Source organism: Sciurus carolinensis, chromosome 3 (assembly GCF_902686445.1).
Source record: "Sciurus carolinensis chromosome 3, mSciCar1.2, whole genome shotgun sequence".
Taxonomy (NCBI): Eukaryota; Metazoa; Chordata; class Mammalia; order Rodentia; family Sciuridae; genus Sciurus; species Sciurus carolinensis.
Genome location: NC_062215.1, coordinates 120305511 through 120320060, shown reverse-complemented (window position 1 = coordinate 120320060; position 14550 = coordinate 120305511). Strand labels below are relative to the sequence as shown.

General features: G+C 39.2%; 1 protein-coding gene and 1 long non-coding RNA gene across 3 annotated transcripts in view; one reads left to right on the top strand and one right to left on the bottom strand.

Moving 5' to 3' along the window:
- The window catches only part of Myo3b (myosin IIIB), a 237969-nt gene that overhangs the window by 150805 nt on the left and 72614 nt on the right, over positions 1-14550 (bottom strand). Inside the window, exons 13-14 of the mRNA XM_047544143.1 lie at positions 1455-1566; positions 340-502 (exon numbers count right to left, since the gene is read on the bottom strand). Coding sequence (XP_047400099.1) covers positions 340-502; positions 1455-1566 — 275 coding nt within the window. The remainder of the gene's footprint in view (positions 1-339; positions 503-1454; positions 1567-14550) is intronic.
- Positions 3549-14320, top strand: LOC124979662 (uncharacterized). 2 transcript variants are annotated; one of them, XR_007107661.1, is made up of 3 exons: positions 3549-3820; positions 4676-4847; positions 13164-14320. It is a non-coding gene; the product is annotated as an uncharacterized LOC124979662 (long non-coding RNA). The 2 variants fall into 2 exon arrangements; XR_007107662.1 differs by lacking the exon at positions 13164-14320 and adding an exon at positions 9670-9789.

The window sequence follows — 14550 nt, the reverse complement described above, 5'->3', positions numbered from 1 at the left end:
AGAGAGCCCAACCTTTTGTCCCCATGTTCCAGGTGGGCTAGCAAAGCCTGCTGGAATGGTGTGATGCTAATGTGTGGCCCTGAGTGTACGTCCTGCTAGTCATTCTGAGAGATGGGGCATGTGTTGGTGGGTTGGGATGTTACACCATTGGCTCCCTCAAACTGCCTCTGTCTTGTCACTCAACCGAGTTTGTTGCAATGACTTGTGTGCTCCTCTGCAAGGTCAGGGACCATGGCGTTTTTCTCCTGGCTATGTCCCCATCACTCAGTACAGGTAGTAAACCCCAGCACTAATGGAATGTCAGGACTCAGAAGAGTGTATGAAAACGGGGTCATTTACCTGACTGGATGGTGATGGCACCCTTCTCTCTCTTTTCTCTGACTCTCTTGTATCTCCTGGCTCCAAGCCACCCCTTGGTATATGCCTGTAGGACAACCACTCTGCCTATGACTTCTCGCAGTAGCAGATTTAATTGCTCGACATGGTAATATTTGAGAAAAACCTGAAAGGATACATTAGTTTTAGTGTTACATATGGGCTTTCCAACAGAAATCCACTGTACCCCAGTATATTCTTAAGGTAAATATTAAAGTCATTATCTAATTAAAGTTTACAGTGCTTTGACATATGCTCATGTCATTGACTTCTTGAGGGCAAATACAAATCCCCTTCTAAAGCGAGCCAAGCCTTGGTTCTTTATGTAAACACATGACGAGGTTATAGGGTGTCAGTGGTCCCAGATGCTCACCAGGCTGCTCTGGGTCAACCAGAAGTTCCGCTTTCACAGCCTGACCTCTGCTCTCCTCGTCCCTCACAACCTCTGATGGAGGTGCCACCGACAGGACAGAATAGTGGCCAATGGAGGAAGTCAGAGGGAGAGGGACCTGGATGACCCACTGTGATCTAATTTCTGCTGAGAAGCACGGTGCTACTATGAGTTCTCAGGCTAAAACTGGCTTTGTGGGGCAATTCCGGATGGACCATAAAATCCTGGTATCCTGCAAGGACATGATGTTCCTCTGAATGAAAAGCTACACACGATGAAACTAATAAACAGGGTATGCAATAAATAACACAACATGAGTCTAATGAAAAAACGACCAGAACTCTAAAGGAAACTCATCACTGCCATTCATATGATTTGTATATTTACATGTGTGCTAGAATACCAAGTCTTGAAAAAGGGACATTTGAAAGTGAGCTCAAAGATCTCATTCTAGAAATGCTAAGTGACTCTCAAGTTACACGCAGAACAGGAGGCAACTTTCCTCCTCTGGCCCCTAGGGTCCCTGGACTCCTGACTCAAGACCAGCAAATATCCTTTTTAGGTTGGGTTTTTGCCCGCTAAACTATACCACTTACAAAGCTCTTCTTGACGGAGATACCAGCAAGGAGAGGCAAAGACATATGGGAAACATCACAGGTGAAGACGTGAACAATAAAGAAAGGACTACCTTTGTTTTCCCCAGTACCCAGTGATCCAATCTGGACTTTTCCAAGATAGCAGCACAGCTCTCTTTACTAGCAGGAGGCGTTTGATGTGCTCTGAATGCCAAGTAATAATACCTATTGAATAAAAGAGGAAAATTAAGTATGTTTAGTCATTATTTTAGTATAGTAGAATTGCTCTGGACTCACTGGCGAGCCGTGTTTTTTAATAGTAAATATTTCTCAAGCACAAAAATAGCATGGTAGATAGTGAAAGATGTGCTATTTATTCTTACTAACTTGACTCATATTTTCTGGGGTGTGGATTTTCCTTTTAATGTTGCCTTAATTCACATTCAATGTATACTTGATGTGTTTTGCAAGCAAAATCAAGATACCTGATCATTTAAGAAAGCTGACATTTAGTCATAATTTTAAATGTTAGTATTACTATTATAAAACAATTTATATATTCTGACTCTGCTTTGAAAAGTCCCATCTCAAGTGATCTGTACCTAGCAAGTGATCATAGCCTGACACTACGGATTCTCTGCAGAGCTGCATGTCTTAATCGAGGACTAAAGTAGGCATGTTTTCTTGATGCAGTCACCAAAACCACATTTGTTTTCTTAAATGACATCATTTGAGTGAACTTCTAAACTTTCAGATGAAAGGGTTTCTGGGTAGATTCAAAGAACACCAGTGTAGAGGAGGAAAAAGATCTTTTCCTGGCTCATCCCAGGTTCACAGCTGAGGTCCCCATAACAAAAGACAGATTAACAAGAGGAAAGAATCTGAATTTATTTAAAGTAAGTTTTATGTGACAAAGAAGCCTTCCTTCATAAGAACATGAAGATCCCCAGAAACAGTTATTCTGGTGTATTTTTATGCAGGTTTGATGAAGACGTGGATACTGTGGAGAAATAGGATTGGACGAAAGGGTGTGGAAGAATGGAAGGAAACCGAGGGTGGGGACTCAGCAAGGCCTCGCTGTTCTTCAGATTCTTCTGTAGTTCCCAGTGTCTTTAAGAGATGAGGACATTCCTTTTTTCTGGGCATAGGGAAGACCTCTCTCACATGAGGGTCTATGGCTTGTTTCAGGGAAAGTCAGAAAATCCCCTCTAGGTTTTGTGACCTGCCTCAGAGTAAGAAGGGCAGGACCAGGTCAGAGCGATTTTCCTGTCTCTGCAGTTTTCTCAGATGACAAGGTGCCATGCTTTGGGCTGGTATGTCCTAAACACCATCACTACCAGAAGACTTTTTCTCCTCACTCTTTCTCTCTCTCTCTCTCTCTCTCTCTCTCTCTCTCTCTCTCTCTGTGGGGTGAGGGGTGCACTGGTGCTGAGGACTGAACCCAGATCCCTGCACATGCTAAGCAAATACTCTACTACTGAGCTCCACCCCAGCCCCTCTTTTCTTCTTTGGTCTCCCTGTTTTTAAAAATAAATTTGTTGTATATGCTATCCTTTTAGAAAATCTTACTTTAGTTTTTCCTCAGAAAACTTTTAAGGATCTTTTTCCTGCTCTTTGCTGCCATCTATAATTAAATTCAACCTCCTGGAACCTTAAACTTTATTTCCTGGTCAAGGATTTTTTTTTTTTTTTCTCCTTCATCAGACAAAGTTAATCTGCTAGTTGGAAATTACTTTTAAATATACAATTGTTTTTACTTTTGTAAAAAATCGTCAAAATATGAAACATGTTCCTTCCTCCTGCCAAATGTATCCGTATCTTTCTGTGATGGAAACATTGATATACCGGATTAGTACTTGAGTCAATTTTATTTTGGGGGCTACAACTAGGATATAAGGCTGGATTTGCTGGATACGTCTGCATTCAGAGATCCTGGGACTGTTTCCAAGGCTCCAAGTCTAGGTCCCCACCCTTTGGAAGGCAGGACAGTGTCCTCAGACCCTGGATGGTGGCCGGGGCCAAAGGATGGTGGATCCTTTGGCCCAGGATTTTGTCAACAGCAGATGTCCTCCAGAGCTCAGTGGGAGGAGCCGAACCCGGGCCTATCTTGGCAACTCATGGCTTCAGCACAGATTCGTCAGCCTGACTCTCTCCAGGACTGTAGCTTCGTCATGGCTTCTCTGACTTGTCTTTGGTCACAGCAAAAAGACTCTCCTGGTGTTCATGGAGCTGGTGGAATGGTTGGAAGGTTTAAGTAAGGTCATGGGATAGCTGATGTACAAAGAGCTTAAGCTATAACAGTCTGTGGTAAAACTGGGATTTCCCGCACTTTCCTGCCTGGTCACTTGTCACATGAGCTCCCTCGGCTTCCAGCAGCCCAAACTCACTCATGGTGAGTGTTCAGTGCCATTGGTGATGAGATATTTAAAGAGAACCTAATGAATAACCAGAATTGTGAAAAATACAAGAGGAGTGCAAGGTAAGTTCCAGTTCTCCAACCAAGGATTTATACTTAGTTTTCAGGTATCTGTGAATGTTTCTTAGCAACTGCTAATATTTAAACAGGGAGTATGCGTCCTGAACTAACATAAATATTGGGATTTCACTGATTTTTCAGTCCTTGAAACCAAATCTTTTAATTTATTATGATGAGATGATAAGATATTTATATCTGACTTAGTTCAGAAAGAGATGGGTAATGGCACTCACAGAGGTGAAGTTTCAAAAACCAATGTAGAGGGCTGGGGATATAGCTCAGTTGGTAGAGTGCTCGCCTCACAAGCACTAAGGCCCTGAGTTCAATCCCCGGCACCGCAAAAAAAAAAAAAAAAAAAAAAAAAAAAAAACCAATGTAGACACAGACAACAGATTTGTCTATAGTAATCACGCTAAAGAAGCATAATGTGTTTCTTCGTGGAGTAAGTTCGGATTCCAGCAGGTAATTTGGTGAAGCAGCACTTTGAACTCCTGAGTGCTTCAAGGTCAAGGTTACACTAAAGGAATCAACCTATGAGGTCTGCCAGGAAGACTCTTTTAGGGGAGATTCATTCCACCTTCTTCCTGAGGCAGTTGAGGAGTTAAAAAAGCAGAAAGTAGGCAATATCAAAAACAGTAAGTATATATGTTTATTTCAAGGGTCTTGACACATGACAGCATTGATAAAAACTAGTTCGTCCCTAAAATGCCTCTTGTAGGTAGAATTGATCTCAAAGGCTGGAGTCTGAGCAATGAGTTAAGAGTTAGACAATCTCTGTCTCTTCTATGGGCAAGTCACTCACCTGTGTTCCTGAACCAGATAAGTGGTTCTTAATTCTTTTTTTTTTTTTTTTTTAAGGTGATGGATGATATAGATATCAATTTTAGAAAATGTTCTTAACATAACACAGAGCATACAATGTCAAGAGTTCCACATCCCTTTGGATGGCCCTCTAAGGACCTAAGAGTCTTTCCTGCTTCAGAACCCTATGGAAATCTCATTTTATTAAAACATATAAGCCATCAAAATAGTAAGTATTCTGTTGAAAAATATTGCTATTCAAAAATGTTGCTATTTCTAAAATGTTTTGTTATTTGAAATGCAAGCTGTTCCATGAAAAGTTTTAAAATATAATAGGCAAAGCAATAGGTGAAATATAAGCAATGTGTCCTCCTTTTTTAAAATTATGGAACTATAAACTGGAAGGATTGGTAAGGTTCAAGAATATATTATTTTCTATGACTATATAACAGATTATCTCAAATTTAATGCTTTTATATATATAAATATGTACATGTATATATATATATATATGTATATATATATATATATATATGTTATTTAAAAAACCGATCTCATAGTTTCTGAGTGTCAAGAACTCAGCAGTAGTTTATCTGGGTAATTTTGGCTCAGGATCTCTCATGAGATTTTAGTCAAGATATTGCATAGGGTTGCAGTCATCTGAAGGTTTGATTGGCACTTGAGCATTCATTTCCTGGAAGATTCACTTCTGTGCTTGTTGTTAGGAGACCTCAGTTCCTCACTGGCTGTTGGTAGGTGGCCTCAGTTCCTTGCCACATGGGCCTCTCTATAATGTTGCTTGAGTACCTTCATCACATAGAATGACTTTCCTCAGATCAGGGGATCCATGTGAGAGAGAGGGAGCCCAAAAAATCTGAAATGCCTTTTATGACCTAGGCTTAGAAATAACATACCCCTGGTTCTTCCATATGCTTAGTGACCACACCTAAGTCACTAAGTCCAGCTCACACTCAGTGAGAGAGAATTTAAATTCTATCTCTTGACGGGAAGAGAATCAAAGAATTTGTGGGCATATTTTTAAATCACTACAAAGAATCTCTAGAACATCAAATCTTCTTTCTAATTGATGAAAAAAATCACCCTCAGTGATAAGAAGTGACTTATCCAAAGTGACAGAAAGTAAATGACAAGTGCTAAAATTATCATTCAACTTGCCTGACTTCTAGGTTATTAAATTTTTAAAAGAACTGATATGAATCCAGCTACTGAAGTTTGATTTTTGTTTCTTTTCTTTAAAGAAAAGAAACAAATAAATGAAAGGGTAAAATTAAATGCTATTTCTCACCAGAAAAAGACTTATAAATTTGTCTACATGAAAAAAAAATTGAAAATTTGGAAAGAATAGGCATTTTTTTAAAGTGTCATGTTTATCTATTACACTTAATTATGCAGTTCATAAAGAGGCTCTCACAATATGTGATTGCTTGAAATGTAGACATCTCCCACAAAATCAATGGTGGTGAATTTCTTGGCCAAACTTCAAAGCCTATTTAATCTTTTTAATTTGACTATTTCCTTTGAGGAGAAAGAAATTTTCATTTCTCATTTTTCCTTCTTATGCTATTTAGTACAAATGGAGAAAATCCTTGGTAAAACAGAGACTGTGTTAAATGCACTGAAGTTGCCTTCTGAGACTTGGTCCATCTCAGCAAGAGGAAGACTTTTTGGTCTTAATCGTGGCTCCACTCATAAGAATGTGAGGAACATAAAAACCTGTAATGTCCACACATTGCCCTTCCAGGATGGAACAAGGAACAAAGAATATCAGGTTCCCGAGAACTTCTAAGCTTTCCCCTAGAGGGAACAGTACCTTAAAGATTAGGTAGAGGTTGAGAGACTGAAGGGGCCATGAGAAGTGCAGTGGGAAGGTGCCCTTGGACTGTTTTCAAGATTGACTCTATAACTACTGAAGGGAAACTTAATTACCAAGGAAAAGAAATGTCTGGAAATTTTGGAATCTTTGAGTGTTTCTGATCAACCATCAACTATTCTTTCTTATAAGAGTTGGACCTGAGCTCTTATAGATGTAATGTGGGCAGAACTGAACTTCAACTTAACCGATAGGACTTCAGACCCTACCACCATGTGTTTGGTGCTAAAACCAAGGGCCTTAGATTTGTAAGACAGAATACCAGGAGAGAATTAAAGAGACAGAGACAGAGAGAGAGAGAGAACCCTGGAGATCTGTGGAGGATTTCCTCAAGTATTCAGCAGAGTATTGATTGGCACATGAATCAGAGGGAACTACCCAAGTCTGAGGAAAGAACCATTAGTGAGGATTACAGGGAATTGTGCCTAATGCTCACACAGGGCTGGCAATAGTGCCTGTTTCCACCAGCCAGACTGGTTAACCTCATAATTCATAGGACAATGCGTGAAGTACTCAGGAGGGTTTTGTTTTAATAATGAGAAAATATTAGTGGTAAACATAGCTCTGTTTTCACCTAACAAATCTTAAAGGCAAGGAAAAAAAAAGGATAAAATTATTTCCAAGTAACTTAACTGCATCCCAGAATAAAGCATAGATATTGATAGGAATACAGAAAAGATGAAATTGGCAATATTTGGCATCAAATCAAGATTCCTATTCTACAAGAAAATATGACCCATAGTGAGCAGAAAAATCAACCAACTGAAATGGATCCAGAAGAGACACAGGTATTAAAATTTACAGATAAAGAAATTAAAATAACTATTTTAACTATATTCCAAATATTTAAAAAGTTAAGTACACAAAGATACCAAAAAATCTAAAAAGAACTTTTAGAAATAAAAGTTACATGATGTCTGGGATGAAAAATATATAAAACAGAAGCAACAACAGATGAGGAATTGCAGAAACAAAGATTTGTGAACCCGAAGACATGACAATAGAAATTATAAAAAATAAAATAGAAAAATAATTTTAAAAATGAAAATAGCATTATGAACAGTGGGGCAATTTCAAGGGGCCTTAATACATGTAATTGCAGTCCTTAGAGGGGAGGAAGAATAAAGCGGGATAGAAAAAATATTCAAAGAATTAGTGACTAAAACATTCCCAAATTTGATGAAAACTATAAACTAATAGATCCAAGAAGTTCCAACCACAAAAAAGTTAAAGATAACCACATCAAAGGGCATTAAACCAAATTTCTCAAAACCAGTGATAAAAGGCGGGTGCAGTGGTGCACACCTGTAATCCCAGAGACTTGGGAGGCTAAGGCAGGAGGATCACAAGTTCAAAGCCAGTCTCAGCAACTTAGTGAGTGCCTAAGCAACTTAGCAAGATCCTGCCTCAAAATAAAATATAAAAAGGGACTAGAGATGTGGCTCATTGGTTAAGCACCTCTGGGTTCAATCCCTGGTACCAAACAAACAAACAAACAAACAACAACAAAAATAGTGAAAAGAAAAAACCTTGAAGACAACCAAAGGAGGGTGGGGACAAGTTATATAGAGAGGAACAAAGATAAATATGCCAGCAGAAGTCTCAATAGAAATAAGGTAAGTGAGAAGACAATAGAATAAAATCTTTAAAGCACTGAAACAAGTAAATTCTATACCCAGCGAAAATACCTTTCAAAAACAAAGGCAAAATAAAGACTTCCAGACATACAAAAACTGAATTTTATCACCAGAAGACTCACACTAAAAGGAAATCTTTCACACAGAAGGAAAATAACACTAATGGAAATAGGTATTTACTTGAGGAATGAAGATACCCTCTGGGAACTGGTTAGTAAATAGGTTTAATTTTTTTTTCTCTTTTGCAGTACTGGTGATTGAACCCAGTAGTACACTATCCCTGAGCAAGATCCCCAGCCCTTTTTAATTTTTATTTTGAGACAGGGTCTTTCCATGTTGCCCAAGCTGGCCTGGAACTTTCCATTCTCCTGCCTCAGTTTCCCAAGTAGCTCAGATTATAGGTGTACCATTGTACCAACCAAAATTTTTAAAAATTATTTAAATATCTTCAACATACACTTGACTGAACAAAAATAATAGCAGTTGATTGTGGGGTTTATAATTTATAGAGAAATGAAAAGTATGACAACAGCATAAAGGTCAGGAGAAAAGAAATTGAAGTGAACTATTTTAAGATTCTGAGACTATAGGTAAAGTGGTGTAATATCAGTTGAAGCTAGGCTAGGATAAATTAAAGATGTGCGCGATAAATCATAGCACAACTCCTAAAAAGACAAAACAAAGTGCTATAGCTATGTCAGTAAAGGTCAATAAAGGTCAATATAGGTCAATAAAGATAAACAAAATACAACATCCTCAAAAAAGTCTTAAAGGAGGAAAAGGTTAGATGAAACCAATAAAAAACAGATAGCAAATTAATGGATTAAACCTAGTCATCTGAATAATAATGTTAAATGTAAATGGTCAAAACAATTTCCCTGCCCTTCAGCAATCATGTGCAGACCACCTGCATCAGATTCACCTGGAGGTTTCATAGAAGATGAGGATTCCTGAGTCACACGGGATTCTTTTGACATAGAATCAGAGTTTCCAGGGTTGATCTCAGGAATCTGTATTTTAATAAGCTCATATGATGATTCAATATAGTTTGAGAACCTCTGGCTTAGGGGAACATGATAATTGACTGCCATCAAGTGGAGAAGGGAGATGATCTGTTTAGTAAAGCCCAGAGGAAAGAACGGGGATGGAAGGGAGGACACGTGGCAATCACATAGCTATAAACCTGGAATGACTGTCTTGGGGCCCAAGGAATAAAGTCAATGGGAAGTTAGTTGATAAGATTAAGAATGTTACCAAAGGATTTCTAGGTATTTTAGTTAGGCAATTGGACCTGGTGACCCTTTGAGATTCCTTCTAACAAAGATGCTATATTGACTTCTCCCTGGGCCCAAAGAATTGCTTCCATGATTTTAAAACTCATGTTTGTCATTGATGCAATACTATTATGGTAACAAATCTTGAGTTACTGCTTTATATTTGGACAATAAATTGGAAGACTCCTAAAATTTCCCTAGATAGTCTGTTAGAGGTTCTTAGAAGCTCCCCTATGGTCTCTTTCACAGAATATTCTTCTCAACGTCCACCTAGAATCCTGGTTCTCAGCCTTATCTGCCCATGAGGAGCAGCACCACCATCTGGAAATTCAGGAAAAATGCAAATTCTCTCCTCTTTCTCCCTCCCCCACCCCACTGAATCAGAACCTGTGGGGGTTGGGCCCAGGAATCATTTTAACAAACCCCCAGGAGACTGGTGAGAAAGCTCGAGAACCACTGAGAGAAACAGAACCCTGGAAGTGAAGTGACCAGTCTTCACAAGGAAAGAAATGATTCCCTTGTCTCTCTGTCATCCTTTCTCTTTGTTAAACTCAAATGACTTATAGGGTCTCTGGAGCTCATAATTTTCCCTTGGAAATGGTCACCTGCTCAGAATCTACCCTAAAGAAATCCTCACATGTGTTTAATATTTAGGATGTGTCATTGAACATTGCTGACAAACAAGTGGAAACAATTTCAGTGTCCACTAACATGGCTAAAAAAAATACCATGGATTTCAATGAAGGAGTTGAGAGGAAGATGTGAATGCTATGGAACAGCTTGGATTTGTATCTAATACAGATTGTTCTATAGAAAAAAAAGTTGCCAAATGGTATAGAAAGTGTAATTCAAGTTGAGCTGAAAAACACAGAGCTTTTTTTCTCTCTTTCTCTAGCTTTGTGTGTGTGTGTGTGTGTATTCTGAAAGTAAAACTACTGAAAGAGTTAACAGTGGCTACTTTAGAGAGGGGCCGTGATTGGGCAGAAGCTGAGAAATAAATTTAAGAATGTAGAGAAAAAATTATAGCCTTTACATAATACTTCAAATTTTTAGAGGAAATGTATTCATAGATTATTTTTATATTTAAAAATTAATTTCAAACCTTAGGTAAAAATCATTATGGTTTTATTATAATGGGCCCAAATCCTGGCCAAAAGAATCACGGATTTAATAATTCAATCAATATTACTTGCATCTAAGTAGGAATATCCCCTATCATGTGGCCAAAATCCTTAACTGTTTTCCTATTTTAAATATTCATTGAGGGATTCTCAATCTCCATCAATGACCACCCAGACTGTCTATTCAGAAACCCCAAATACTGGACAATTATCTGAATAATTCAATCAATATAAATAATTTTCTCTTGTGTAGAAAATGGAAATAGCAGAGCTATTTTAGCCCAGATAATTTGATAATTACACCCAATTGCCCATTTCCCTTCATGTATTTAAAATTCCAGATTTAGTTTATTAAGTTCTTATATTTACCATAAGCCCTTTTATTTTAATTTTTTCCCTTCATGTTTGGCCTTGAGTAAAGAGACAACAGCTGGCTACCATCTGCTGCCAGGGAGTAAAAAAGCCATTATATTCATTATACCCTTAGGAAGACTCCTAAATTTGGGTCTTGGGATAAGAAGTCACATTGATCTCTGCAATTAGATTGCAGAAGTCCTGAGATTATAAATATTGGCATGAGATCTGCTATTTTGCTGCCGCTATTATTCTCCCTCCCCCACACCAGATTGTTACAACACAGATTGTTAGCCCTCAAACTCTAGCCAGCCATTGGTCCATTGTGATTAGCCCGCCAAATTCCACTACTTAAGAATATCCCTCCTGCCATTTTCTCTCTCTCCCTCGCTCTCACTCTTGCAAGCGTGTTCTCACTTTCCCTCTCGCTTGCTCTCTCTGTCTCTCTTCTCCTTGCTTTCACTCTCTCTCTCTCCTCACTCTTGCTCCCTCTCTCGCTTACTCTCTTTCTCTCCCTCTCTCTCTCTCTCACCTTGCGTGCACGCTGCCTGTCCACTTAATAAAATCTCTTGTGTGAGTTCCCGTGTCCTGAGTGGTTTCTGGGTGCCTTCAATAAACTCCTTCTGATACAGTACAACTCACTACAGCATTCTGTATACAATAGGCATTTAATAAATGTTTCTGCTGCTGCTGTTGTTTTATAAGCTTAATAAGAGGCCTTCTAAAAAGAAAGAAAACCAGTGACACTGGGAATTAGAAATTGGGGCTGAGTTTGTAATAAAATAAAATTTGTAATAAAAAGCTAAACTTCAAACTGCTTATTCTATTTTACAATTAGAAAAGTTATCAATGGACATGCTTTCTGATTGAGTTCCTTAAACTGTTTTTGCAGATGAGTTCAATTGTTGCTATGGTTTAGACATAAGGTGTCCCCTAAAAGCTCAAATGTAAGACAATGCAAGGAAGTTTAGAGGTGAAATGATTGGGTTTTGAGACCCTTAACCTAATCAGGGTATTAATCCACTTGAATGGATTAACTGGGTGATGACTGTATGCAGGTAGGGTGTGGCTGGAGGAGGTGGATCACCAGAGATACACATTTTGTCCTTGGTAAGCTAAGCTCTCTTGCTTGTTGCCAACTCCTGTTCTACCACACCCTTCCACCATGATGTTCTGCTTTACCTTGTGCCCAGAGCAATGGAGTCAGCCATATATGGACTGAGACCTCTGAAACCATGAGCCCCAAATAAACTTTTCCACTTTTAAAATTATTCTTATTGGGTCTTTTGGTCACAGTGGTGAAAAAGCTGACTACAACAACTTATTTATTTTGAGGATGGGCTTTGAAATTCAATAGCTCATTTCACTTTCTGACTCCACTACATACTGTCTGAGACTTTGAGCCAGTTTCTTCATTTGTAAAACCAGAATAATATTATCTATTTGGGGGTTAAGACCAATGTTGCAATGATATATGCAAAATGCTAGCATAAAGCCTGTCATAAGCAGATACTCGATAAATATCCATCTCTCCCTTCTTCTCTTCCTTTTTTGACAAACGCGTGAGGAAAAGTAGCTAGTAATCTTTCTTCTGAGTCATCCTGAAACCATGGTGCTCAGGCTGTAAGATAGAGGTCAATGTAGGTCAGCAGTTTCCCAGAGCGTGGCATTAGGAGGAATTCCAAGGTCACGTCCAGGTTCTGAAGGAAAAAGGCCTTGACTGAGGAGCCGGGTCTACAGCTGGTTTAGTACTGCCATAGGCCGGGTATTTATCTTCCCCAGGCTGGAAGTTTTCCTTATATTCTTTCTCCTCTTCCCCTTTTCCTTCCTTTTTCAATTATTATTATCTCCATTAATTTTTTTACTTCATTATTATCATTACCTAACATAAATTAACCTTACTGAAATTTATTTTAAGGAATTCCAAGGAAGGTACAGAGAGTTTGAACTCAGCTTTTGATTTTGATTTTTTTTTTATGGGGGGGTGGGTACTGGGGGTTGACCCCCTGGTTGCTCTACCACTGAGCTACATCTCTGGCCCTTTTTATTTTGAGACAGGGTCTTGCTAAGTTTGAGCCAGGCTGGCCTCAAACTTGTGATTCTCCAGCCTCAGCTTCAGAAGTCACTAGGATTACAGGTGTGGGTCATTGTGCCTGGTCAGTCGTGGGTTTTTATAGGGTAGCCTGGGTATTCGATCTGAGTGAGTCTTCTCAATCAAATAGACATTGTTCAATACCTTCACAACATCTTGCTCTTTTTTCCCTTTAGAAAAAAAGACTGACTCCATAGTTTGGCAGTTGCTCCCTGTGTTTCTTTGGATAAGTAGATTCTTCTCTGTGACTGAGTCAGTTTCGGAAGCTGCTCATCATGCAGAACATAAGAGAAATCAGGAAAGATAGCGTGAATTTATTGTGACTGCCACCACTCAGTATCTTTGAAGAACAGTGTGATTGATATCACCTCTTGCATCCACTTTTCCAATCACTACTACAAATTCCTGATTAAATTTACAGAGCTATCAATGACAAAGATGATTTTGCTGATAATTGAATATGTGAAAGGCAGCTGTCAACAGTGTGCGCTCCATGAGAAAGGCTCAAATCATTTGTTTTGGATTTTGAATTGTCAAAACCCTGAGGTAAGCTGGGAAACTTTCAGCAGCAGCAGCCAAGGACACTTCGGACCCTTCCTGTCCCAAAGATACTCTCTTCAGTCTATGGTAACCTGGAGGGACAGATAACCACCACCTCCTAGAGAGGGGACCTCAGAAAGCTATTTCACCTCTCTGGTCTCAGACTCGTCATCTGTCAGTCAGGTCATACCAGGCCATCCCTCAGAGTCTTTTGATGACATCATAAAAGGCGCTTATAAATTTTTTTTTGTTTATTGCAATAACCGAAATTAGAACAATAGTGACATCACTGTTAAAAGATAAAAGAAGTCATCCAAAGTCCAACCTCCATGATACATAAACTACTCTAATACACAAACTACCCAAAAGGTATCAACACACACACAGCTGGAGAGGTAGCAACCAAAGAAAGATGGGCAGGAAGGGCAGCCTGCAAGGACAGCAGTCAGAGATCTGACCCCAGAGCCTGCCCCAGAAGGTCCCTGTGGGCTACTCACTTAAGCACGGTCATAATTTCCTCACAGTGTTGCCGCTGTCCATTTCCCTCTAAGTACTGTCTCTTAACAGGCCCCTCACTACGGCGAAGCCCATTTCCAGGGAATTGGGGGTTTTGTTCACCTTGCTACAGATATCCTAGCTTACCTGAATGGCACATAAAGGTCTGTATACAAGAGACTCTCACCCATGTAGTTACAGGTGAAAAAAGTCCCAGTTTGTCTCCAAGGATTGGTTTCCTAATTCCTTATTCACTGGTGACTTCCCATAGAAAAGAGCAGAAGCTTTAACTCACTGAAAACTGAAGTTCAACTTTAGCCTTTTTTTAAAAAAAATATTTTTAGTTGTCAATGGACCTTTATTTTATTGACCTGTTTATACTTGGTGCTGAGAATCGAACACAGGGCCTCACACATGCCAGGCAAGCGCCCTACCACTGAGTCACAACCCCAGCCCTGATTCCAGCCTTTTTTGAGGTGAGGTGTCTGAGTTGTTCTGTGAGGCTTATGTTTCCCTGAACCCTGTCTT